This window comes from Centrocercus urophasianus, unplaced genomic scaffold (genome assembly GCF_019232065.1).
Source record: "Centrocercus urophasianus isolate 14NV4802_14NV808 unplaced genomic scaffold, USGS_Curo_1.0 seq_73, whole genome shotgun sequence".
Lineage (NCBI taxonomy): Eukaryota > Metazoa > Chordata > Aves > Galliformes > Phasianidae > Centrocercus > Centrocercus urophasianus.
Window position 1 is genome coordinate 7,867,590 of NW_024885344.1, and position 27,561 is coordinate 7,895,150.

At 37.7% G+C, this 27,561-nt stretch overlaps 1 protein-coding gene across 3 annotated transcripts in view; it reads left to right on the forward strand.

Moving 5' to 3' along the window:
• PTN (pleiotrophin) overlaps window positions 1-23,348 on the forward strand; it is a 70,315-nt gene extending 46,967 nt beyond the window's left edge. The window contains exons 2-6 of one of the 3 annotated variants that reach the window (XM_042838092.1): window positions 586-695; window positions 2,260-2,433; window positions 3,443-3,604; window positions 17,190-17,261; window positions 19,395-23,348. In XM_042838092.1, coding sequence (XP_042694026.1) covers window positions 587-695; window positions 2,260-2,433; window positions 3,443-3,604; window positions 17,190-17,242 — 498 coding nt within the window. In that variant the 5' untranslated portion in view covers window position 586 and the 3' untranslated portion in view covers window positions 17,243-17,261; window positions 19,395-23,348. Of the gene's footprint in view, window positions 1-585; window positions 696-2,259; window positions 2,434-3,442; window positions 3,605-17,189; window positions 18,448-19,394 lie in introns of those variants that run through there. The other 2 variants (XM_042838093.1, XM_042838091.1) reach the window with 2 other exon arrangements.
• The last annotated feature ends 4,213 nt before the right edge of the window (window positions 23,349-27,561 follow it).

The window sequence follows — 27,561 nt, forward strand, 5'->3', positions numbered from 1 at the left end:
TGCATTTCAGGTTAACTGCTATTAAAAAGAGACACTAACTGTAGGGGAAGGAAATGATAGGTAGCAACATAGCAATGGCAATTAAAATAATGCATCATATTTACCTCTACATGTTGTTTTCATGAATAAAGCTCTTTTCAGATGTTGAGTAAGCCTAATAAGAACTTGAACTTTTGCAAGGTAGACAGTGTTGGATTCCCTACTTTGTATTAGTTGATAAAATGTAACACAAAACATATTCTATGTGAAATTGTACACAATAAATCACAGCCAGATGTCAGGAAAGATAGAAGAAGTTTCAGGCCCATCACGAGTCTTGATTCTCTGACAAAGAGCCATAATTACTGACTATTCTGTGATGATCCATAGCATGAGTGACATTGATCAGGGATTTAGTACAGGGACTGGAAAATAAATGTTAAAAATCTTTGTATTCTCTTTGTAAGGAGCTAATTGTGTTTGACTTGCATGTGTCTTCTGTCCCTGAAGCTGAGCTTCCTAAAAAAGCTGTAGCTGCCATTTTGATGGGATCCCACCTTTTGCAATCTAACCAAGCGTATTTTCCTTTATCTCATTTTTCCCCAGAATGCTACAGCAACAAAAGCAACGTCGAATGTTCACGGCTGCTCTCCTGGCACTTGTCTTCATTCTGGCAGCAGTGAGTACCACTGAGGCTGGAAAAAAAGAGAAACCAGGTAAGGTCTAGTGTAATACAGGGTTAATCCGTGAGGCAGATTGCATGTGTGGGACAATACAAAATGCTTTTGGTTTTTTTTTGAAATTCAAGGCACTCATTAACCTTTTGACATGCATGATAGGTATTTGTGGCAGTGACATTTTTTCCTGTGCTCAGTAGGAAAGTAGAAATTTGTTTCCATGAAAGCTGGCAGCTTGAGAGCATCAGAGACAAGAGACAAAGTCCTCACTTTATCACAGAATGGGTATTGCAAGACATCTTTCCTTAAAATCTGCTGAGAATAGGTTCATACTAGGCTAAGGGAGAATCACATAAGAACAATGAAAGAGTAGTTATCATGTTAGTCATTTGGTGTGTTATATGCAATTGCAACACCAGTGCCATGAAAGTGAAAATCCTCCAGTAAAGGACTAGATGAACTCTGTGCTGAAAACAGACACATCCAGACCCCACTGCAGTAGGGAGAGGCCTGGAGTGGAAAATTGACATCTATGAAACTCATTTTTGATGTTTTTTAAGAATTGTACGTTATAGTGTTTTTCTTAAGATCTTATATCTTTTAGGGTACCCATACTACCCATTAGGGTAGTATGATTAGGTCGCAGTTGAACTTGGTGATCTTTAAGGTCTTTTCCAACCTGAGCAATTCTGTGATTCTTTGATTATTTACATGCTGCTTACACAGGTTAATATGACTCGTTAGTCTATTAGAATTAGTATTTCCATTAAAAAAAAGGTGTTTCTAATCAGTGTGGCTGTAAAGAAATACTATAAAATATGGAAGAGCTAAAGCATAAATCATTCTATATAAGATTATTTAAAATTACATGTGATATTTGGGGTCTTAATTATTATTTTGGTCAACATTTGGATTTGTCCCTATTTTTGTCCCTACAGAACCTGCTTTTGTCCCTAAGAAACAAAACCTGATTAGGCTATCAGCATTTCAAGGTGTTCTGATCAAATTCTGAGTGCTTACATTAGCAAGATCAAGAATCATAAAATCTTGTATTTACATATCCTTCTATATGTAGTGTAGTTTCTTATTTGCCTTTGAAGATTTGGTTATAATCTGGCATAAAATGTAATACGGTGTACGCTAAGTGAAAAGTTTCTGCTTTTTCCAGGAGGTGCTCAAATCCCAGTACACAATGTCAGCACATAAATTTCTTATCTATATGGTGTGGTTTGCTCCAGATGAAAATGAAAATATTTACGTGCCATCAGCCACGGAAGGCAAAAGGAATGTCCTTTGCTGAGTGTTTTGTTCAGCAGTCCCTGAGGGTGTGTAGATTCCCCACTCTGAAGATGAGAGTCTGATTTGGCTATTAGAAGTAGTGGAACTGACTTTGAATGATTGTGATTTGGAGTTAAAGCCTAAGAGGCTGAAATGTTTGCAGAAGTTTGAAGGGCATGCCAGATTTTTTGGTTGTGAAGCTGTTTTATTATCACCTTCCGTATTTACTCTCTCAGGCACTGTGACTATGTAGTGAAGAGACGTTTCTCTATCAGCTGTGAATACTGACCATTTATCTTGTGTTTGCTTCCTTGTCTTCCACCAGAGAAAAAGGCTAAGAAGTCTGACTGTGGGGAATGGCAGTGGAGTGTCTGTGTGCCCACCAATGGAGACTGCGGCCTGGGGACACGCGAGGGCACTCGCACTGGAGCAGAATGCAAACAAACCACCAAGACTCAGAAGTGTAAAATTCCCTGCAACTGGAAGAAGCAATTTGGAGGTAAGCATCACACTTTCAAGGGACTGTTTTTTTTTCTTTTTACTTAAGTATGATGAAGAAAGACTGTATTTTCTTCTTAGCTCTGCAAATAAGGTGCTATCTACCTCCAAGTCTGTTGCAACTAAATAATTTGAGGAATAGAAGGCAGATTCCTTAGAGTAAAGAAGCTCCTCCAGCAGAGAATCCAGATAATCTACGTGTTGTAAACTTAGTATTCCAGCAGCACGATTAAATTTCTTTTCCTGTGGTAAAGAGGTAAATTACTCTTTTCCTGTAGAACCCTATTTAAAGCAGCAGTGTAAGAGTCATCTGTTTTCTCACAGCTGTGAGCCTCCGCTATGGTTACTACTGGCTTTATGGGACCTTGTGATATAGGTGGCTACCAGTGTGTGTGCACTAAATGGAGGCCAGATTATTTTATCATTTTATAAAGTTTATATATGGCAATTGAGAAAGGTACCTCAGACCTGTCCCAGACAAGATGTCTGTCCAGAGCTCAGATCTTTGCAACTGTTGCAAAGTTAGCTTTTTTTTGTTTTGTTTTTAATAAACAACTTGTACGGCTTTGACTTGAGTGTGACCTTTCCAAAGCAATCAGTGCAGCAGATTCAGACTTGACAAGACCATAGTTGCACAAACCTTCTTGAAACTATTCAGCCCTTACCTCTTAACCTTTGGCATCACACAAATGAAGGAACAATACAGAACTTGAATCGAGTTTTCATTTCTCTTTCTTTTTTTCTTTATTCTGTATCTTAATAGTTCAATATATTTTCATTTTATTTACATTCTGTGTTGACGATGACACGATATTCATGCAAAAGCAAGAGGATTTTTTTAAAGTCTTATGGGATTCCTTTCTCCAGTTGCATGATCATTTGTCTAGGAGCACCTGCTGCGGGTGATGAAAGTGGTTATAATGTTACTCTTTTCTACTGGACTGATAACATTTTTGTTTTCACTCTCAATCCTTCTATTTAAAAAATTACCATTTATTTACTCATTGCAGCAGAGTGTAAATACCAATTCCAGGCCTGGGGAGAATGTGACTTGAATACTGCCTTGAAAACTCGAACTGGGAACCTAAAGAGAGCTCTTCATAATGCTGACTGCCAGAAGACTGTCACAATCTCAAAGCCCTGTGGGAAGCTTACCAAACCCAAACCTCAAGGTAAATTCAATTTGCTGATAGTTGCACGCTAGTTCATTTCGGTTGATGGAATTGTGACGTCTCACATGCTTCAGTAGGAACAGGAGATTGTACTCTCATAGCCTTTCCTCAGACTGCATTCTCCTGTCTCCCAGCTGTCAGGCAGGCAATATTCCTGCATTATACAGTAAATGAAAACTAACAGACAAGAGGTGAACTGAAGATTAGGACCCCAGTTTTAACCCTAGACTACATGTGTTGCCACCAGTTTGTTGGAATGCAGCAGACCATCACAGTAAAGTGTTGCCTAACTCACCTGTTGATAAGAACATTCCAATAATAGCATGCAGGAACATGTCTTGTTGAGATAAACACACCTTTCGTATTGACATTTGGTATTGAATAATGATGAATTGAAAAAGGGACTACTTTCTTCCTGGACATGTAGAGTTCAAGGGATATTTTACTCACTGCATGCTGAAAGGAGCGTATGTAGGTATTCTGCACCTTTTGGATTACATATTCTTTATTCGAAGACAGCAGGGATGAGATCACCTAATGTCTTATTTAACTGTAATTCCTAGTACAAAACAAGGCATATGCTCATTTTGTTTCCTAGTATCTCTTAGACAAGCTTATTTTATTTCTAGTTATTAAGGCCTTTTAATATATTCTTTCATTGGAATAATGTGTTACGTGTGTAGGATGATTTACAGTGGAAGCTAAAGCTGTGAGATATTGTTTAAGCAGCCAAACTAATGTGTTTTTTTGTTTTTTTTTTTTTAATGTAAATGATACAAGCTATGTTACTCTGGCATTTGCTGCTGAAAACCAGATTAAAAACATTCCAGACTTTGAATAATTGGATAATTATAGAAATAAATGTGATTAGCGGTGACAGGTGGGACTTGGATGAGCAATTTTCCAATTGTGGTGGTGGTGCACCAGTGATCTGTGGAGCACTCTGCCTGTGTACCCTTGCACACCTTCAGTGGAGCTACCAGATAAGTGCTGAGTCTAAAACCTGTATGGATAATGCAAGTTGTGAAGCAGAAAGCATACAACTAGATTTCTGGAAACCAGCTGACTTGGTTGAGTTAGCAGCAATAAACATCTTCATTTGAACATGGAAGTGACTGAGAGGGAATAAAAGTGGGAATAAATGTAACAAGGGCTTGGAGCTGTGTAATTTTATTGCTTATTAGTTAGAAGGGAAGGATTTAGTTTTATTATTCTTTTTTTTTTTTTTTTTTTTTTTTTTTTTTCAAATTTCCATGCATTTGGGAGTTTATTGAATGAAGTTTCTTCTTGTGCTGGCAGAAGGGCTCTGCTGCTCGAGCCACCCCCAGCCTTTTGCCTACTCCTGTCTCTGTGGAGTCGGTGGGCTCTACTGATTGCTGCTGGAAGAGAGGGAAAAAATGCAGAGCATTGATGATGTTGGTACAGGGACATTTCATATTACAACTCTAAAGGCAGTGTCCTAGTAGAGCATGTGTCATTTCTGCATTGGAGTTCCTCTAATCCTGAAAGTTGGATTGTGACCATCTGCAGCAAGATAATTATGTGGTGCTAGTTAAACAGAAAATCTGACTTCGTTTGATTTGAAATAGATACAAGCGTAGGTTTGTGATCATAATAAATTTGGGCAGAAATTCTGCTTTCCTGACTTGCATTAGAAATCTTACAGCATCTTCCTGTGTACCACCTGCTCATTCATCTGCTGTTGGCATGAGGAGGAGCAGCAAATGTGGAAGTCAAACACTTGCAGTCTGCCTGAGCCCAAGCTGAAGATAAGCAGTCCATATTGCAGATCAGTGTGTATGACTGCTTAGGAATTGCACTGGTCAGTGTGTTGACAGCAGTAGGAGGTACTAGGGGAAGAAATTAGGTCAAGCAGTTGAATACTGTATGCAATGTTGTGACCTACTGAACTTCATTACTGAGTTAAAAGCTGATTGCTGAAATGAAGAATATTTCTGTTTGCTTCCTGAGGTGAGGGAAATTGCAGATTGGAGGTAAGTCCCTATCTGTATCTAGGTTAAGGAAAAAAAATATGCAATCTATAAATATAATCTAAATATATAAATATAAATCTATAAATATAATCTAAAAAGTATGCAATCTATAGTTAGAATAGAATGAATTTAATTCTTTGGAACCCTTAAGTAAGATCTAGGTTACTGCTTGAGCACTTGAAATGGGCTACAGATACATATCAGGCTCCCTTTTCTTCTGTAGCTTCTCATCAGCAACTCAGGACTACAAGTGAAGAAAGCATATAATACATTATTTGGAAGCAGCAATCTTTTTCCTGTGATGTAGCATTGTGTGAAGTCTGTATTCATATGCAGCTAAACCTGGAAATGCTGATCAGCCACCATCAGTTGCCACTGTGATTGCCTGGAGTAGAAAGTCAGTGGTTCTCTAGTATCTGTGGGCACTGACAACAGAATTGTAGGTGAGGGTCCTGTTGATTAAAGGAATCTGCTCTACTGCTTAACTGTTACACTTTGGATCAGTGCAGGCTTCAAGAACTTCATCACCGAGAACACCTATGACAGCAATAGGCTGGGAGTACCAAAAATGCATGTGAGATGACCAAGATTATTTCACTGAAAAGTAGCAGTATATTCAGAAAAAAAGATTTGTTTTAATAATTTTCCTGAGTAGCCCTCTTTCCTGTGGCCTGATTTTTTCCATTCATTAGGTTGTATTTGTAACCTCTTCATTGCATTGCTTTTTCTTTTGGTTTGGTATTATTATTAGGGTAAGTAAAAGCCTCCATTAATCTTCTCCAATCAATTGCAGCTTAATGTATCTTTTGTTATTTATTGTCACTTGCCTGCTGTTAAAACTAAAATTTTGATTTAAATATTTTGCTGTATTAGAATCTGTCCACAATAAGAATGTTTTCTAATGGACTTGCCCAAATTCCTTTTATAATTACTAAACAATTTCTGAGATGAAGTGACTGGACTACACAGTGTTTCAAGCCTGTCCTCTACAGATTTGTATTGAAAAAGAAACAGCATTATATCACTTCTTTTTATTCACAGTTTTACTCGTTATCTAAAATGTTTTTCCTCTGCTCACAACTTTCATGTGGAGCAGGTATTTTTATCTGAGACCTCCACAATACTCCCTGAATACTTTTTTTCTTAAACGAATTAATATGATTAGTTAAGAATCCAAGAATGAATGTATGTCCATCTAGACTTGTCCAGTGCAGCACCATGTCTCAGATTTCACCTGGCACATTTTCATAGTGTAGCTGAAGTTATTCCTCACCTTCAGTGCTCTTTGAGAATAGCATAAATAAATTGATATCATCCATAAATGCTGCTCTGTTATTGCTTTTCAGCTCATGAACGTAACAAAGCTATGCTCATAGCATAATCCTGTTTTTCTCTTCTCTCACTGAACTACTTTAGAAGATGAGTACTGTTTTGGGGAGTTTGAATGATGTTTAACAGAAAAAAAATATACATACAGAAAAAATCAAAGGGTTGTTTGTCAGATTCACTGACAAAAACAAGTCTTGTTTTTGTTTTGTTTTGTTTTGTTTTGTTTTTTGAGGAACTTCCTTGATCTGCAGCAAGACTTCTGCTAAATTAAGCCAAGACAACCTCGTTAGCATTAGAAATCAATGAATTTCTGATAAACTGGTGATCTAAGAATTCTTATGGATTTATCATTAGCCAGCATTCATGGAAAAGCCTTAAAATCCTTTTGAATCTTTTGAAGTTTGGAAAATAACTTTACTTCCTGGATATTTTTTCCTTGAAATTTTTGTATGTTTTCCTTATTAGCAATTTCTCTGTCTCAGTGTTTTTCTTCTGAACAGCTGACTCTAAGAATGGATTGTATTCTTGGAGATCACTGCTTGCAAGAGGAGAATTATTAGAGAACCTCTAATATTGGTTTCAAGAGAGAGAGAGCAGATGATGAATTAGGAATTTGAATTTTATCTGGATTCCTAATGGACTTTTTTTTTTTTTTTTCATATTTTATGAGATGCTCTTGGATTGGATGACAATAGCTTGGTCTTGGGCTGCTGTACTGAAATAATGAAAACTGGTGTACATTCCTGAATATCAGTTTTGACAGAGAGATTGTCAGTGCTGTGACAGTGACATCCAAGACACTAGGGTTTGTTTACTTAGTACAGAAATGAAGTTATGAGAACTCCTGTCATAAAGGCTGGAAAGGATGAAACAATTTTTATCACGGGATCCTGGCAGAAGCAGACATCTCTTCTCTAATACATACAACTGCATATTCTAATCAGTGTCTGAAGTGCCAGGGATGTTCAACTTATCCTTAAACTGTCTTGATGGATGCAAAAGAATCAGGCACTTCTGTTGAGCAGCTGCTCTGATGGCCAACTTGCACTGAAGAGCAGAAATTGGTTCCGACAAATTCCATCTGGCCTACTTCATGGCCACCCAAACGTGATTTATGATTGTTCAGGTTCCAGCCAACCAGAGAGGAAAACAATGGGATATTGTCAGGATTCAGGAAACATTTTGGTTTTACTGCTGAGAGAGGAGGAATTTATTTTTACTGAGCTAGGTTGCCTGGTAGGCTTTATTTGTTTTTTTCACTCAGGCTTTCTGTCATTCTTATTTTTCTTCTCTCTCTCCATAATTCTCTCACTTTGAACTATTTACACCTTTGATAAAGATAAAACGAAATAGGATAAGCAGTTTACCTGGACACTTAGAAAAGCAATTTTACTAGAGCTGGCAAACATTAATACTGTTTATGCCACTGTTGTCTTTAATTACTGGAGTTTCATCTAAAGATCATGTCATCCAGTACCCATGTTTTTAAAGACTGTTCAGAGGAAGGCAAGACTTGCAATAGATTATAATGGCTACAATGTCTTTTCTGTAATGAAGATCAGGTGTAGCATATTGCTCTAGCAATGCCTCAGCACATTTCCTGTCTTTGGAACTGTATGTTCTCCTACAGTGTTTTTACTAATTTCCCACTGTTTGAAGAGTTTTATTTAAGAGTTAATAGCAAAATAAATAATCTGCACTACATAGCTTCTTCTATCTAGGAAACTTTACAGGAAGAATTTCCAAGAAATGAACAGGTAACCCTACTATCATTCCAAAGAGCTGAGGAAGTAAGATGTAAACAATAATAATTATTGTAAGTCAGAAAGGCTAAATGATTTTTCAGGGTCATACAATTACAGTAACAGGTGCACATGCTCAGGTAGGAACTGCTAACTCCTGGCTGCGTGTTCTTACTAGCAGCAATTGCTCCCTTTTTTCCCAGTCTGTAACTATCTGAATGTGACAATTTTCTTCAGGGTGTCTGAACTACCATCTTTAACTAGGGTCTCATTTGGATGTTAGTTATCTCAGTGGATTTATGGCAGTGTTTGACACTAACTTACCTTGCGTCTTCTTAGGGGAGCTCACTGTCAAAACATAGAGCCAGGTTTTTGTTAATGAGCAGATATATTCCTCTACCAACTTTGGTGCCAGAAGCAGAATGCAACATGTGGTTTCTGAGCACTACAGCTTTGATTCCTATCTGCAAAGAGGACATCTGTCTAACAGCATTGCCAGGGCAGATTATCTGCTCTTTGGCAGAATGACTTGGCTGTTGGTTGTTGCAAGGAGTTCACAGTTATGATTTCTGAATGAATTGCTCACGGGATATGCAGCTATTTGTTGCTCAGACAAACTAGGTGCAGCACTGAAAAAAAGGACTGACTGCTTGTGACCCACTTCATTTTACAGGGTAGGCAACTTGCTCCCTCAACTTTGCCTTTGAGCAGCAGAAAAATGCCTTCTTATGAAGAGTAGCTGGAGGAAATGTAGGGGGAGAATAAATGATTTGTTAGGACTGTGATTTTGTTTTATTTGAAATATGCTGATGTCTCCTGTTTTGGCATCCTTCTCTTCATGTGTCTCCCTCTGAAGGTTGCAGAACTCCCTGTCTTTAATGTAACTCATTAGTCATGCAGGCATACAGCTAGCGTAATAATTAGTATTACAGGAGGCAGAATAATAGGAGCTACTTAAACTAATTAAATGTAAAAATGAGGGATTTTCTCATATTAGGCAACAGCTGCTATAGTTAAACAAAAAGCAGAAAGGTAAATTGGAACGTTTCTCTCTTATGAAGGCATGAGGCAGCCTCATTAAAGAGTGTTCCCTGGCACTGACCAGGAGCCTGCAGTGAAGTACAGTGATCTCAGCTCTGTGGGACAGACACTGGCAGTGGATGCCCAGCAGGAACACCATGACCGACTGTTATTGTTGTTGCTATCATCCTGATTATTTGTATTGCATGAGTGCCCAGAGGCCCTGGTTGAAAAACGGTGCCACCGTACTGAGCACTGCATTGAGAGGAGCAGTTTTACCATGAATAATTCATGTCTCATGGAGCTGAGAAATGTGAAAATCGAGAGAAGAAATGGTGGTCTAGAGCAGTGAGACTGGGTACTAAATTCTTGGTTGTGTTTCCCTTAGTCTGAGGATGAGGCTTGTTATTTCAAGATGAAATAAAACTTACGGAGGACTCTGTGAGTCTCTGAGATACATTTCTGTGGCTTGGCCTCTTGTTACTGTAACATGAGGAAATATGATTTTACTCTTTAATTTAAATGGGAACAAGAGTAAGCCATATAAGAAAAACAGAATAGAATGATGGTTACAGTGGGGACCAGCCTCAAGCTGCTAGTAGCTGCCATCGCAGGCCTAAGTTAATGAAATTCTGATGTCTTCAAATGGAGGGTTTTTTCTGGTTCCATTTCTTTCCTTATGTTTCTTGAAAGCTTTCCCCTGTAGCTTCTCTCAAGACTGATTTTGTACCTTTGGAAAATGAGACTTTTTGGACAAATAATTTGAGTGTTTCATCCAGTTGTACTGACATTCTGATTCACGCATCCCGGATTCCAGGGAGCAGTAAATGCATGTAGAGAGGAAGAAAGATATTTTTAAGAGAAGTAGTTTTCAGTTTTTAGTTGTTCCACAGATTTAACAGGTGATTTTGAAAAAGACAGGGAAATTTCATGGGAAACCTGGACCTCCATGTTTCTTATTTTCTGGTTTGTATCCCAGATGCTTTTTTTCTGTGCTAACTAATAAGATGAAAAACTGGATATGATAAATGTTCTCGTTTAACCCTCTCGTGCCTGCAGGAGTTTCTTTTAGTATTTAATACAGACCTTCTGGGGAGAAAGTTTAAATAGCCCTGTGTGCCAATTTTCTTACATGCTCATTGTTTCACTTTCCTGGCTTGGAGGAGCAGGCCAGCCTCCTTGGCATTAGTCACTGCCCTTGAGCCGTGGAAATGCCTGAAGCTGTGGGACTTACTGTGATAAAAGATATGCCATCAGCAAATGTTTACACTCATTACTGTTCCCAGCAGTGAAACAGAGAGAAAGCTGTGTTCCTTCCTTTTTATCCTCTCCTTTTCTAGTTCTTCACTTCCTTTCCTTTCAAGCTTTATTTTCCACATCACCTTCTCTATATCCTTTCTCCTATCTGGGCTTACTGCAAAAGTTTTGTAGGCGACTCTTCAGTGTGAAGAACTGGCCAAAGCAAAGTCTGTACCCCTTGCCCTGACGGTAGACTAGGCTGGCGCAGATGCACAGAGCACAACTGAGAAATGTGCATGTCTGCTTTTCAAAAGACAACTACATAAAATGAGGTTTCTATTCACAGTGCATATCAAATAATTTTCTGCAGAACAGCTGTTTCCTGGTCTCAGTTTGACGTATGAACTGCTGCAATCTAGCATTTTGCTTCTCTGAAGATATAGGGAAATGCCAAACTCCAAAGAGCTTATTACTACTTTTTGTTTTCAGCAGTCTCCTGTAGACACGTGAATGCAGAGTAAACTCTGAATGTATCAGTCTATTCCTGCACCTGTCTTGTGGGTATTAAGATGGATCTTGTGTACCACTGAGACAGACAGCTGAAGAGCCAGTCGAGATGGAGTCTCTCTTGTGCTGATTGTAGAACATGACAAAGAACAGTAAGAATGTCCTTTCCCTAAATCAGCAAAGCAAACATACCAGATGATAAGAAGAAGCAAACAGAAGAACAAAGTAACCCACTTCTGGAAACCATCTTCCAGTTAGACAGACCCCTTCAGCAGTCACCGAATGCAAAACAGACATTGCTTGAAAAGTTTAGCAGTAGTGACCTTCTGAATAATTTAATGGCTTTGATACATGTGATTCAGAATAAAAGAAAATTAGAAGAAAATTAGAAATCCATTTTCAACAAATGACTCTTTTGTCCATTTCTTTTTAAGATAAATTGATTGTAACCAGTATAAATCTAGCTGTTCCCCTATAGATAACACATCATATAATATCTTCCTGGCATATGTCTGCGGCTCCATCTTTCAGTTTGAATTGGGTCCATGCTGTGTTCACCTGGGAACAAATTCAAGGCCACCCTGAATGTAAGTTGAGCAAAGTGAGAATCAGAACAAACTCTGCTTGGAAAAGAGTGACTTGGAGAAACAGAGCAACACTTACAGTCAAGAAAAGGCGGTGATTAAATGCAGAGCTTACGTGTAGGGGATATTATCAGTTGTAATACATTAACAAAGTAAAAATCACATCAAGGTCATTGATTCATTGTAGAGTTGCCTTCTGTAGTGTTTTAGTTAGTGGAGTATTGTTTTTACTTCTATCTGGTACAACTCTGTTTTGTTCAAAGAGCCTTGTAAGAAGAATTCATTTTGGAACAAAATTGATATCATAGTTTTTTTTTGTTTTGTTTTTTGTTTTTAAACTTTTTAAACTGATTTGGACTAAGTAAATGCTTCTCTTTCTACAGCAATAGAAAAAATACCACATTTAAGTGGCATTTCAGAATCAACAGATTGGCTTCTGTAATCATGGAAATCATGAGGTAGTACTGCTTCTGTTCCTACAGAGCAGGGTGAAGCCCTGTACATTGATCCCTGTACAGTGATTTTTAAAAATATTTTTTATTTTTATTTCTGTTTATTTATTTATTTATTTTTACCAAGGGGTAAAATCTTTGGTTTCCTCAAAGCTGAGAACTGCCCCGTACTCAATGACCACCACCACAGTAATCAAGTGCTCTGAGATACTTACCCCAGCAAGAGAGGGAGAGCTCTTTAGGAAACCTGTCTTCCTCTGTACTGAGAAAACTGTGTCCAGAACAGCTGATGCTGAAGTGCTTAGCTCTAACAGCTTTTGAAATTTTGAATGGGTTTTTACAACCTTTGGGGGCACTTCTTGATCTCACGTATAGGACGAGTTCAGCAATCCATGGTGAATTTTTACCTTCTTCACAACAAAGGAAAATAAATACATGCAAGTCCTGACTTTCTGTGCTTAGCTCCCATTAAAATGCAATTACTTCCTTTTTGTACCTTATTCATTAGTAGTGGCTTCACATCATACGTGGCTTCTGTTCAATATAATTACTTTCCTTTACTGCAGGCACAGTAAGAATGAAGCTTCGGAATAAAGATAGTTATTTAAGGAGAATTGCTGCCGTTTCAAATTCCTTATCAGATTAATTTGTTTACTCAGTAAAGTCCTTGCCTTAAATTTGCTGCATTTTTCTTGGTCTTCATGCAGAATTGGGCCCGTGACAATTTAGCTTTTAATCCTATGAACAGTTCATAAAGATAAGGCTGTTCAGGTTGTTGAATGATTACAAAATCAAGTGTGTGTGTGTGCATCAACACAGCTGGCTGTTGCAGGACTATTTGTACTATGCTATGTGGGTGTTTTTATCTCACTAGAAGTGCTCTGAGTTCTGGAGGGAGCTAGATGTCTGTGCAGTGCTTGATTGCTGCTCTCTGCAGGAACAAAGTATTCTGAATTTACTCTTCGCATTTGCCCAGGTCCAGGATTCTAGCCTCCAGCTGCACGAGAGCTCTCTCACTATGAGATAAAAGAGAAGGGGGAGGGACAGCAGAAAGCACATGCTATAAAACAGACACAAAAATTAAGGATGGTTTTACCATTCTCATTAATATTCTGGACTATGCATAGCTCACTCTCCTGGTCCTTTTGTTTTGCTGCAAGGATATATAGGGGTAGTAAAGCTAAGTATTTCCTTGATGTGAAGGAAGCCTGGATGAGTTATAGCTAACTGCTGTGTGCTAAGCCATGCCAGAGGTGGAAGGATAGTTTGGCTGGAGCAATATCACATAGTGCTCTCAGAGCAACAGGCGAACATCTGTCTGTCTCCTTCCTTTCACTGCACAGATGATGATCCTGCTTTCTGTCTTTCTCCCTCCTCTCATAAAGACACCTCCAGTAATTGTCTGACTCAGTACTAAACATATCAAACCACCTACTTTTGAAGCAGGTAATACAGTGTATAGTTTCAGATTAAAATTAGAATTCAGATTAAAAATTTAGTATGGTCTGGCATGAACCTGGCTTTCATCAATTTCAATCACCTCATTGTAGTGACTGCATTTTCTTGGTAGCACCTGTCTGCAGCACATACATTTTCTGTATCTAATACACAACCAATGCTCAGGGTCATAGCTCTGTCTTTATAGATTTTGCTTTAACTAGGTAGGTGAGGTGAAGGAGGCTGCTGTTGACCCCAGGGTTCTTGCAGATGGTAGTCTTTTGCCCAAGGTAGACTTTGTTCACTGTGTTCCTTTTCTTTCTTCCTTCTGGCACAACCCCAAAAAACATTGAAATCAAGCTGCTTTGTGGTATCAGTGAGATGTAGAAAGCGGCATAGTGGCTTTTCTAGCATAAAGTCTATTTTCAGTGTGCATTGCTTGAGGAGTTACTGCAGATTCTGACAGTGGGCAGTGATCACATTAAAAAACCTGGAAGGAAATGCCTGAGATGGTCTTGCATCCAATCTGTGCTAAGGTGAAGTTAATTTTTGTAATTTTCTTATATGGAGTAGGAATCTGAATGGGATTATTGGTGGTGGTGTATCGTGGGGATCTTTCCGCCCCTTAACTGGTAGATGCCTATAGCAGGAGTATGGTGCTATTGAGCTCTGAGGTAACTGGCACTGAACTGTGAACTGTTCAGGGCTTTCAAGCATGTTGTCAGGGCTGGCACTGCTGGCATGGTGACCCTTTCAGTATAGAGTGGCTGGCTAGCATGGAAAGAGAAATGCTGGCAAAGTGATCAGGGTGACATAGATCACAGTGTGGCTTGTGAGAGGACTTTAAAGCACATAAAAGTTGAGGCAGCATTATAAGGTGAATAAACATGAGGACAGTGAAAGACCAAGTGACACAAATGTTAGCAAAGATCTGAGCAGTGAGAAAACATGAACAAAACGCATCTTAAAGCAACTTTCTGCAGTTAGCCATGGAAATACTGTAGTCTATAACCTGAATACAGTCAAAGCAGGTGGAGGGTAGCTGTGAGCAGACTTGTGCAAGACAGTATGAACAGCAATATTTTGATGGGTCATTATATGGATATTGATGTCTAGGGTAGAGTTTTTAAAAGAGCCTAAGGACTGCAAAATATTTGAGCTGTTTTCTTTTTTATGTTGCCACAACTCTGAGGTTACATGTGATTTCATGGAGTAAGTGTGCTTTGCATGAGTACAGGGAAACTGTCTGAAAGATTATGCTCTGGCAGTGTGAGTACTATCAATGTGAGAGGAATGACTTCCTGGGTGGGAGCATTTTGTTATCCCAAAGCATCAAGCAAAAACACTTCCCTATGTAGGTAGATGGATTTGGAAGTTTGTGTGATTTGCAGATTGATTATTGCAAGGTGGACAGCGGAGTTTAGCTTCTCCCTTTCACTGAGAAATAGACACAGACATCAGGCTGGGACCTTAAACCAAGTGCAAGGCATAGTCTTTGAGACGGCGATCTGATTTGATCACGTAATGATTGCTGAATAAAACCTTCTCCTGGTCATAAGTGACATCATCCCAAGAGTGAGCTGCACATATTGTTCTCTTTGGTAGTGTACTCTTATTAGTCAGCCCACATTCATACATCTCTTTTCGTGAATGTAGGTGAATGTAGTTGAAGCATATAGAGTGCCTTATTTTTTATTTTTTTGTGTGTGCCAGGTTTGAAAAATTTTACAAATCCTAGTGCTTGTCTTGATAAACAACTGTATTGATAAAATGTTGTTTCTTTCTCAGAAAACATAGAAAAGGGAGAGAGAAAGAGAGGCCAATAAATGCAGTGCAGAATCCAGGAGGATTGGTGATATAATGGGAAATTTAAAGAAAGACTTGAGCAAAAGAGATTAGAAGGAGACACAGAAAGATAGTAAGGGAAAAAGAAAGCAGAAAGCTTCAGCTGAACACAAATTATGTATTAACTTAATGAAAAATGACATTTTGCAATAATAGTTTGTAAAATAATACCAGGTTCTAGAAATGGCTTCAGGCTGCAGGCATGCATACACATGCACTCACACAAACAGGCAGAGAAATAGTAATAGTAATAATAAAAATAATTTTCACATTTTCAAACTGAAAACAATCACTTCTTGTTCTAAGGTATTTTAGCCTTATTCTTATCTGAAGGATATCAACAGAGCTTCTTTGGCTTTAATAAAATAAATTAGTTTTACCAGAGTTGATGGCTATTTGACTGTCTGTGTTACATGAACTGGGTAAGGAGAAATTAACCATATTCACAAAGAAGACCTCCTTAAAGACCAAGAGCTCACTTTTTCATTCACGGTGATGGATGTTAATTTACCTCTTCACCTGAGATGAACTTTTTTTTTTCTTTTTTCCTCTGAGAAGGAAGGAATAAAGGCAGAATTCAAAGGAAGGAAGTGTCTATCAGTGAAACCCATGTTAAAGCAAACATGAGTCTACAACTTACTGTTTTATTTCCAGACAACTACTTCACAGAAAACCATTTTCCATCTCTTTGTAGTCTCTGTTTTTCTTCATTTCACAGTGATATTCAGAGGATTTATTCATTCTCTCGGAGTTGTTAACTGCCCCGTTACAAGATTATATGTGGGACAAAAGAATCTAATTCGCTTCACTTTTTATTCATTTTTTATGCCTCTTTGTCAATTTCTTCTCCGTGTAGAGCACAGCATTACCCTTTATTATGGTGGAAGTTACTGTAGATACAACATATACACTTTTACTTATATCTTCACATTGTTCCCTTACCCACCCCACATTAGTCAGAGCAGCAAGCTCTCCTATTGGTACTAATCAGCTCGACAGATCATGCCAAACCTCTGTTGCCTCTCAAATGTGCACAGGTGTTTGTTCCAAACAAATAGGGAAGGGCTGGCAATGGATAAGCTGAAGAAACAAGTGAGCTCTTACCATGCTCTGGAGTTGCCTCCATATTCAGAGGAAGCCAAAGATGAACAATGAAATAGAAAGGAAGCGAGGGAGGGGTATGTGTGTGGGTAGTGTGTGCAGAGCTTTATTCCAGCTCTCTGCTGAGCCATGACCTGGTTTCTCCAGGAGCCACTTGCTGTTTTCTTGTTTTTGGAACAAGTTCCTGACACGGTGCTCTGCATGCCAAGCAGAGTTGTGCTCAGATAGGAAGGGACTGAACTAGATGTGCATACATCTAGTGTGTAGATATTGGATGAAGTTTATTACGGGGACTTTTAGATGCTGACTGTTTGTGGTTATTGTTGTCTTGACAGAATCCAAGAAGAAGAAAAAGGAAGGCAAGAAACAAGAGAAGATGCTGGATTAATGGAGCCGACTTGGGCAATGTGAGAAAGGGACATCAGCAAACACGATCGGTTAACAGTTTCATTTATACCTAGGCATTCTATCCTAAAATTATTTATAGCTTAATGGTACCATAGAAGGAAACAAGCAAACAGACAAAAAATATCCTTTTTTATTACTTCAGTATTTTTAATGTATAACGCTAACAACAATTTCTAGAGGCCTGTGATAAAGGACTCCAAACTCATTTAGAGAAAATTCTGTCTACTGCATATTGAACAGTGTAGAGATTTTTAAAATACTTTCTTTTCTCAAGTCTTGCTGTAGGTCTCAGTCTTGAAACTACTCCATGCAAGCAGAATCTGAACCTGTGTAGAGCCCTGCCTAACCCAGTGATACTCTGTGTGGATGCAGGAATCTGGTTGGGTGCAGTTATATTTAAAATTAGAACCGTATATCTGAAACAACAAACACTGTTTCTTAAGTTGTTTTCACATCAGGATAACTGTATGAAGTTATTTGTTTAAGGAGAGCATGGGGGCATTTTGTTGAGCATTTGCAGGCAAAAAATTTTTTTGTGTGTGACGAATGTTTATTCTTAACTGTCATAGTCTGGGTAAAAAACAGTAGTGTTTGTTTCTTGGTTCCTGGCAGTAAAAACTGTAAAATCTTTCAGTGGTTTGATATATCATGGTCCTAAATTTTTAGGATTTTGTAGAAAAGATACTTTCTACAAAAATATCTAGGTGGCAGGATAGCAAAACTCTTTTTCCTCTTTTACCACAATTGACACCGGTGAATGATAATGTCATCTGTTTTGCCTGCAAAAGGACAAACATGCTTTATTTCTTCCTTCCCTTTTAATTTTTTTTTTTTTTTTTCCAGAATGGAGAATATCTTTTACATAAAAATTTAATTGCAATTGTTGCTATTCTGCCTGACCCAACTCTCTTTTGTATTAGTGGGAATCTTCTGAGTTGATTTTAACTCTAGCTGGTTGAAAATAGAAATTATGTCTAGTGGGAAGTAATAGAACAAATCAGCTTGGAAACTGTCTAAGATGGCTCATATTTCTGACCAGAAAAGGGACATTTTATGAGAATTGAAACAAATAAGAATGAAATTAATTTTTAGTTTTATTTGTCTATAAGTAAAGCAGAATGAAAATGTCAAGATGGTACCTTTTGCTTTTTTCCATTTTTAAATAAGTAAGAACACCTTGGAAAATCTTAGCCATAAAGATAGATTTTTTTCTTTTAATTTCTTTTTTTTTTTTTTTAGTTAACTCAAAAAGGAAAAGAAAGAAAATATAAAACCTGTTGTTTTCGTGTTTGTTTGATTTTAAATATTTTAAATGATTATGAGTCCTGAGAAAAGTCACAAAGGAGAAAAAAGATCTCACCAATGAGTTGGTGTATTGTCAGGTAAAAGATTGTTTTACAATCCAAAAAACATTCAGACCAGATACATTAGAAGAAACCTATGGGATTTCAATGCTCAAATTCTTTTAAAAATCACCATTTGAAAATTGTAAACCTTACATTTCAAGAGCAAGAAGTAAGCTTCACCATTGGTGTAGGCCCCAGGCTTTGCCTGCTGGTCAACAGCAAGTCTCCTGTAGTCTCCCTTTTGCTCAAGCAGATATTCATTGATTTCAGTGAAACTGCATCAGGGTGCAATCATCTGGGTAAATCACAATGCTCTTTTGGAATTAGCTTATAGAAATGCAGAGTCTTTTACTGGTCTATCTTCTCATTTCCCTTTTCTAAGCAGAAAATAAAAATTAAAAAAAGCAGAGCTTGTCCTCTTTTATTCTCTCACATGGGGACTATAGCTGATCTGGACTCACAGTGAGGCAAGTCCTTCTGTAGACATTCCCAAACCCTTCTGAAGCCAGGCTGCACATAGCTCAGGATAGACTAGTTACAATTATTTCTCAGACTGCTTGGGTGTATTTTGCAGTCTTTGTTGATGTCCTTGTTATTTTGACTATACTATTAGACATACCTGAGACAGTGATACAATTAATGTCCCAGATATGGTGGACGTGCAATGACCAAACCCAAAATGACAAGTTGCAATTCATAAAGGCTTTTATTTGGGTGATGCTGGGTGCTATTTTTTTTTTCATTTTGTTTTTTGTTTTGTTTTGTTTTGTTTTATGGTCTGATCAGGTCTGCCTTTGCTTATGCCTCAGACTTGAACTAATGAATTGGTAGATCTGATTGACGACAAAGGGAGGAAGAAGCTTTTTCACTCACCAAAGGTTTGTCTGTCTAAATCTACATCAGTTCACTTGAAGTAGTTCAGCTTTGAGCGTAAACACTGTTGCATCATTGTCTTACATGCGTTAATCTAGTCCACATTTCACAGGGAGCTGGCAGGAGTTGGGATTGATGCTGAGACTTACAGTATGACTTTCCATTAGCAAACCTTAGATACGACTTCCGTTTTCTACTTTTGTGAGTAAAAAGAAAACAAATTCCCTGTACTTCTTCCATCATCTTTTGTCCCTTACAATTAACTGCCCATCTGGATTGCAAAACAAACATTCCTGATAGTTTTTGAAAGAGGTCAGTCAAATTCCCATTGTTACAGTGGTAGCGTAGGGCGTCCATGGAGAGTGTTTACAGAAATCAAACAATCATACAAACAAAGCATCACGCTAGGACCAGCAGGAAGTACAACAGTCCTGTGAGCAAAGGGCATGAAATAGGAAGACTTCCTCTGTACCTCTCAACCACATACATTTGGGTCTATATTTGCATCTTACTGTTAATGTATATATATCGTACTTTACTTAAATGGCAGCCTTTTTCTGGGAGTTTTGAGTGCTCAGAAAAGAGAGAGATGAGTTGCTGAACATCAGAAAAGGGAGATTCTGCATCCAGCCTCTGGATTTCAGCAAATTTAAATTTAGGGTAGTTTGTGTATAGCTCCCACTACTTCCTCTAAGTAAGCTGAGCCATGCTTCCAAGCAATTAGGCTGTCTGTATCTTGATTTAAATCAGTATTTGAGGACTGGGGCATTTTAGCACTTCAGCACGTCTCCTGGCAGAAGTGCCCCTATTGAAAGAGAATCATTGCTTGTCAGCTTGGCATGTTTCACAGACTACTAAGTGCAGCAAGACTATAGCATAAGTTATGTTTTAAGGTAAGGCCCAAGGAGGGGAAAACATTTGCTGTACATTCAAATAAATACTAATTTCTGGTTCTCATCTTCTAATCATACTACTACTGGTACTGTTTTTTCAAAGGGAGAAAAATAAGCAGATATACAGGAGTAATAACTATAAAACATATCAACAGACAATGTAGCATTGTTCACAGGGCCAATGTCAAGAAGAAAGAAATACTATCAGGAGCATTTTACGCAAAATTCTTTTTCTTGCTTCTTTGATTAGGGAAGGCAGGATTACTTGGTGTCACATTTGCTTTTTGGCTTTGCTTTATTATTGCCTTAATGAAAAGTAGGTGCTTATTGGATGTTATTGAAATTACGGAGGGGTCCCACTCCATTCTCAAAAGAAGGCATCCATCAGGGACAACCTGGCTTTCCCTCAGTCTAGGAGTCTGTTCTTTTTTCCTATGCATGAATATATTTTTTGTACTCAGATGCTATTGGAATTGCTCTGCAACAACATTAACAATGTAAACCTCCTGATTTTCCAAAGCTAAATATTGTTCAGATACACCATTCTGACATGACACAATAATCTTTTACGTCTCCCAAAGTCTCATACTAAGGGGAAGCATATGAATGAGGATAGACATCTCTTATTAAATCTTTTAAAACTCTCTAGGAGAGCATCTTATGCAAAGTTCTGACTATATTCTCTCCTGTATGGGGACAGATTGCACCTATTGCCTGTCCTCCACCGCTCACCCCTAATTTTGATAGTATTAGTAGGTTTTTCAACAATTTTGCTAAGGCAATCTACCTCCCATCTAACAACTGCAGACATTTTTGATCCTTCCTAATACTAAAGGATATATCCTCCACAACCTGCTGACTTCTTGTAAAACAGTCCCAGCAAGCCTGTACCATCTGATATCTCTTACTGTGACCTTCTAACATTAAAAATAAATGAAACAGTGAACATGTGTTCATCAGAAGATGACAGTAAACAAAGTAATATGAGAACGAGGAAATCAGTTCTTTGTATCTGTTGGGAAGGTGGCTTGCTCTGTCATAGCTCAACCTGAGTGACGCTTCCTATGAAAAAGCATCACACATAACGAAGAGTAGAGAGCGTGATGAAAGAATGGCTACTCTCAAACAGAAGAGCCCCTTAGCTACATAAGCAGAGCAAGAAGTTGGATAATTTCCCAATGCATTCTCTTATACCTTTAGATTAAAGGAAAGAAACATGGTGCATAGAGCTTCATGTATAGTGAGTACTGTCTGAGCAAATTAGAGTGTGGAACGACCCTATTAAACTCCATGAATAATTGAATTTGAAGAAGGTCTGGATGGTATTTTTCATAGCAACAGAAATGTTCATGTACTTTTGGACTAAAACTAAACAATGAGGTTCCCCTTCTGCCACTCTTCTGCCTTGTGGCCCCATCACTCTGACCTGAGCAGAAATGAGATATTTCAGGGAAAACATGAGAACTCAGCTATATTCTCTGTCATCACATTGGTAGGGCTGTGCTCATTTCTGCAGGTTTTCATTTAAATGTGGAGTATCTTGGTGTCACAAGTTGCTAAAAAGTAAGTAATATATCTAAAATCACAATGAAACTGAAAGCGTGAGTCCAGTGTGTGATTTTTCTGATGAAACGAAACAGAGACTCTCCAAGTGTTCCTATTGTGGAAAGTCATTCAAGGTTAAAGACCGTACGAAAACTTTAGCATTGAAGACTGTGATGTAAAGCTAGGAAAATGAATAGCCTCTGCAGGGCTGTTTTACCTTTAGCCAACTTCATTTAATTAATTACACTGTTTGAATTCCCTCAGCCTAATCTGCTTGGCAACCAGACACTATCTAACTTTTCTCAATGGGTGATTCATTACACTTCCTATATTATAATTATATAGCTCATCTAGGTTATTACAGCTGAAGAAAATGGCTCTGGTAGTCCAGAGACTGTGTTGATCACTGAAGGGACTTGCAGCAGATGTAGGCTACTACTGCTGCCTCTTGCAGCTAGGAACCACATCATCAGGATGTCAGTCAAACACAGCATCTTTAAATATACACTCGTACATATTGCATGTATACAAAGATCCATGTACGTTGAAGCAAAAGTTAAAAAAGAGCATCCATAACTCAAAATGTGACTCACAACTGGTGCTGCCATGTTTTAAAGCTAAAGCAGAAGTGAGAGAACTTTTGGCCTGTGTTCTATTTTTTTTTAAAATAAAAGAGTAGTATATAGGCTGGAGAGTCAGATTTCTTCTCTTCTGCAGCATAATATTTTAAGGATAGCTGTGCCCAAGGAAAATGCAAACACACACCAACAAAATGGCCAATAGGACTTAGTATCAAAGTGATACTCTCTTCTGTCACAATAAGAACATGGAAGGTCTTTATTCAAAGCTTCAAAGTGGAAGAACTGATTAAGTGTGAACATAGAAACCTAAGAAGAAAAAGGCTTTTTCTCTGCAAAGAAAGAGTGAGGAAAAAATAAAGAAAAAATTAAAAAAAAAAAACAAACACACAAAACAAAACAGAAATCCTCTTGATACCTGTGGTTTGGGTGCTAAGTAAGAGAAGAAATGAAAGTCAAAGTAACAAATTAAAGCCCGAGTATCATGTTCAATGGATTTCTAATTCTGTATATATCTATTAAACCAGTTCTATATATCTTCTCATGGGTTATGTTCTTCATGCTGTTCCTTTTTTTCTTTTATTTTTTCCAGTTTGTATATTGATTTTGTAAGCTAGTAGTGTGTTACCTTTTCAATTTTTTTAAACTTGTATGAAAGCCATATATCCATATTATAGAATGAAAGCATTAATCCTGTAACATCCTTAATGTTTCCCTTAGCTCTGTGGGATTGTGGGAGGTTCTAGCGAATGTATATGTTTACCAATTGTATCAACATAATTTACTTGCTCTTAGTGGCGATAAAGAATTAAATAAACTAATACACTGAAACGTGGTGTCATCATTTGGTTGTTGCAACCGTCAAAGTCTTCAGAAATTTCTAAATTCCTAATATTATTAGTGGTGTGCCTCTGTTTTACTAAATTCCTGATGATATATAGTTCTAGCAGAAAACGACTCTTTGGTTTGGGAGTACTGAAAGCTTAGAAATGAGTTTGTTTCATTATAGTTGTTTCATTTGGTATAACATTGGCACAGTGATGGGTTACATATACAAGGAGTTTGGAATCTTTTATTTTAAAATTATTCTACCAGATAAGTGGTGGGGAAACTCTTCTCAGCCTTGTTATGCTCAGTGACGTTAATGGCTGTATGTTTATTGAGAGATGATTAAGCCTCAGAAGTAGAGCAAAGGTGTTAAATTATACTAATGGACTGTACTAAGTGATGAGGAAACTCAGGTAATGCTCATTGTGTGCTAACTTAATCTCTTTTATTTTTTTGTCTTTTCATTATCCTTGTTATTTTTTTTTTTCCTAAATCTCATTTCTTTTTCAAATCTCTTGCTGTTTTTATTTATGTGCCGAACCATTAGTTAAAATTTTGAAAGAATGAATTTTTCCCTACAAAAGTTTTCTGTCACTCACTGTCAAAAAAGGGAGATGCTCCGTAGCACTTAGAAGACTGGAGATTTACACAATCTTCAAAAATTGTCTGGGGGGAAGTAGGCTTTTATAAGATATGAAAACTGATAGAGCATTCTTCAAATCACTAATAGACTGAATAAAATAAAACCTTTGGAAAGAAGACTGAGTGTTTACCATTGTTTAATTACAAAAGGAAAATCTGAATTCCTTCTTTATATGCTTCTTAGCAATTAGTTACATTTTTAGGTTAGTAATAAATAATAAATAATAAATAATAAATAATAAATAATAAATAATAGTTCTACAATGCTCTTTTTCTTAAGTGAGAGCTATCTGTATCTTGTCAGTAAGTCTGAGCTGCTTGAGGACTATCTCAAGTCTTCCTCAGCTTTCCAGAGCTCTATCACACACTGGTCTCTGATTTCTCCTTTCCTCCCTACCCTTGCAAAAGTCAGTATTTACTGACTAGGCCTTAAACAAGTTTTGCAAGGCGCTTTCGAGTCAGCTGTTTTCTGTTGGGTTGTCTTAATTGCTTCTGGTGGGTCTTAGAAGGCAATCTCTGTCTTTACATAGCCTATTTTTGTTATTTTTGGGTATATGAATGGTTCTCCATCATGCAGAAGATGCTCAACCTCTGATGCTACCACTCTGTGCTCCAAACTTCTGTGAGTGGTCATTCATGGAGTGGTTCTATGGATGCAAGCAGGAGCATTGGTGGTGAGTGGGAGATGTCCCTTCAAAAGTACCACTGGCAGAGTGGAAGCCTCTTTGAGAGTTGTAAAACTACAGAGTTTAACTTATGCACTACTAAAGCTGAAGGAATCAGTTTTCAATTTGTCATCTCTCTGGCCTTACACAGGGTAGAACTGTAATTAATACTTGAATGCATAACATTGACACATACACACACACGGACACTGTTCATCCATTGCCTTTTAAATGACAGAACAATATCTAATTTTTGCTCAGATTGGAGATTTTGAGCAATAAAGTGTTCATGTTCAAGATGAAGCTTTCCTGCAAATTAATTCATCTCTTTCCCTTTGTTCTCTTTCATGGTGATAAGGGAAGCCACCTTAGCAGATTTCTTCTCTCAGATTATCTTACCAATTAGCCTGTACTTGTCATCACTAGGAAAATCCAAATGAAAGACAGAACTCTTTAATCTTATAGTGAAACACAAATCTGTTATAAATTCTCATCATTTTCTGAGAAGCTTTCTTAAAAAGGACACTATGTGTGTGACCAGTTCTCAAACAAGATTTTACTGAAATTACAACTATACATGTGCATACACACGAACATTTTTGCATGCACGAATACACTCAAGTATGTGTATACACACATACAATCTCTTACACAGTGTCAAAAATAGCTCTGCAGTTATAGATGGTCCTATTGCTATACAATCACCATGGAAACTGTTGTCTCCATTGGCAAAGAATATTTTTGTTTGTATTTCTTCTGTCTCTTCTTATTAGTTGCACTGTAGTTCTTTTAATTTTCTGCTTCCTTCCATTCCTACCCCAGGAGCAAAAAATGATAGCTTGGATCTGAAAAGGTCAGTAACAATTTTTTTTGTCTTGTTCAATAGATAATGCCTCTCAAGACCAGTTAGTTTCCCTCTCAAATATATAACAAGATAAGAAAGTGCATAGTGATAAACATTTTCAGTTCATTGATAGCTATACAGTAGTTATTAAGTGTTACTGGGGGCTCTAGAGAGAGAGTAAAAGAGAAAAGCAGTATGCGGGGGATGGAGGAGGGTGAAAAGATATTTCCATAAGAGTGATAATTAATTTGCATACTATTACATTTTGAAATACAGGATGATTTTTTATATATTTTTTAACCCTGATGTACAATTTCAGAAGTCCGTTATTGATAATAGAAGACTTCTGCACCCATGTAATTATTTATTAAATATATATTTCTTTTTCATTTCTTAAGGTCTGACTTTTTTACTGTATTAGTTCTTGTATTGCTGTTATTAATTAGTAGCACCACAGGTGCTCATGGGACTCAGCAAAAGTCAAGTGTGGTTGGTGCCACTCGGGGGTGCGCTGTGAGCTTCAGTCCAATGCAGCGGCTGTGTTGGCATGACTGTAATGCAGAGGAAATCTCCAGCCTGAAGGAATGGATCCACTTGCACTTTCTTTTCACAGCACTTAGGGTAGAGGATAAAGAGAAATAACACTATCAATCTTGTCCCTGTTGGACTTTCTTCTTTTTCTTTTTTCCTTCATTTTTTTCTTTCTTCCCTTCTCTCTCTCAATCTGTGTCTCACATTCTCTTTTTTTCCATCCTCCCAATTTTTTTCTCATTCCTTCTTTGTTTTACAACTGCCTATTTTATAACTCTTTCTATCTCTCTTTCCCATGTCTATCTCTGCTTTTCCTTCTGTCTTTTTATCTGTATGCATTTCTCCCTCTCTCCCTCTTTCAAAAACCTAGGTATGCATGCCAGAGAAAGAAAATGAAAAAGGGCCCATACTGAGGTGCATAAGGACTCTGTTTCCAAAATAGAGTTACCTGATTGAACAGGATGAAAGAAAAGCCAAGCATTCCTTCTTTCGTCTTGAGGTCAGATATTATTAAAAAAATTTGTGTTGAATTTAAGGCTTGATTTTGCATATACTTTGGATGGAATGTGAAGGTGCTAATTTCCAGCCTGGAGTCCTGACATTCACGATATAGTGGATAAATATCTTCAACCATATAAAATCTCAGTCCTCTAACAATTTGTGAAGTTTTGCTTTATGTGCTGCAGATAGTCCTACTCATTCCACAGAACCCTTTCCAGCGTAAAAAAACAGACAGGACCAGAATCGTTTGTCCTTAGCTAAACTGAAGTATAAAATTGGTTGTTTTGCCATTGTCCTTCCTTGATGATATGGTTCCAACAAGCTGCCTGCACAACTGAGTGTCACAAAGACAAAACATTCTCTTGTGATAAAGACTGTTCTGTAAGTAGTTGAATTAGAGCTGAGCCTGTGTATCATCAGTGCTACTTGCTGTCTTATCAGGAAAGCTCCCTAAATAAGCCACCCTTTTATCTCCCAACATGAGAAGGAGAAGACAAGTATATTATATTTCAGTCCTGCAACCTTAGAATCAGGGTCACAATAAAATGGCACAAAAAAGCAGGACAAACATGGAGAGAAAAAACAAATGGAAAAAAGATTGAAAAGACAGCCACCTTCTTCCTTTGTAGAATTTATGCTACAAGCCTCTGAAGTAGATGGAGAGGTAGAAAACACTCTAACCTTAAAGCCAGAAATACACATCTGCGTTAGTAGAGGTAGCAATGACAACAATAATTTAGCAGCCATTATTATGCTTTGTACTGTACTTCAGTAGTATGCTCTCACTTAATGCCTTCAATTCAAATACTTCTAAGCAATTTGTCAATGTGAGGTACCCACCAACCTTGTGTACAAGGTGGAGAGTTAGTCTCTCAGGTTGTGCTTATGCTCCCCCTGTAGTCAATGGAGCATGTCAAGTCTGTTCAGAAGGTGATTCCAAGTAGAAGGCTAATTTAACAAATCTGAAAGATGTCATGAAGGGCCTCCCTCTTTGCTAGCTGTGAAGTGAGCTTAGGGAGGATTAGGGAGCTTAATGAAGGATATTAAGCTGTT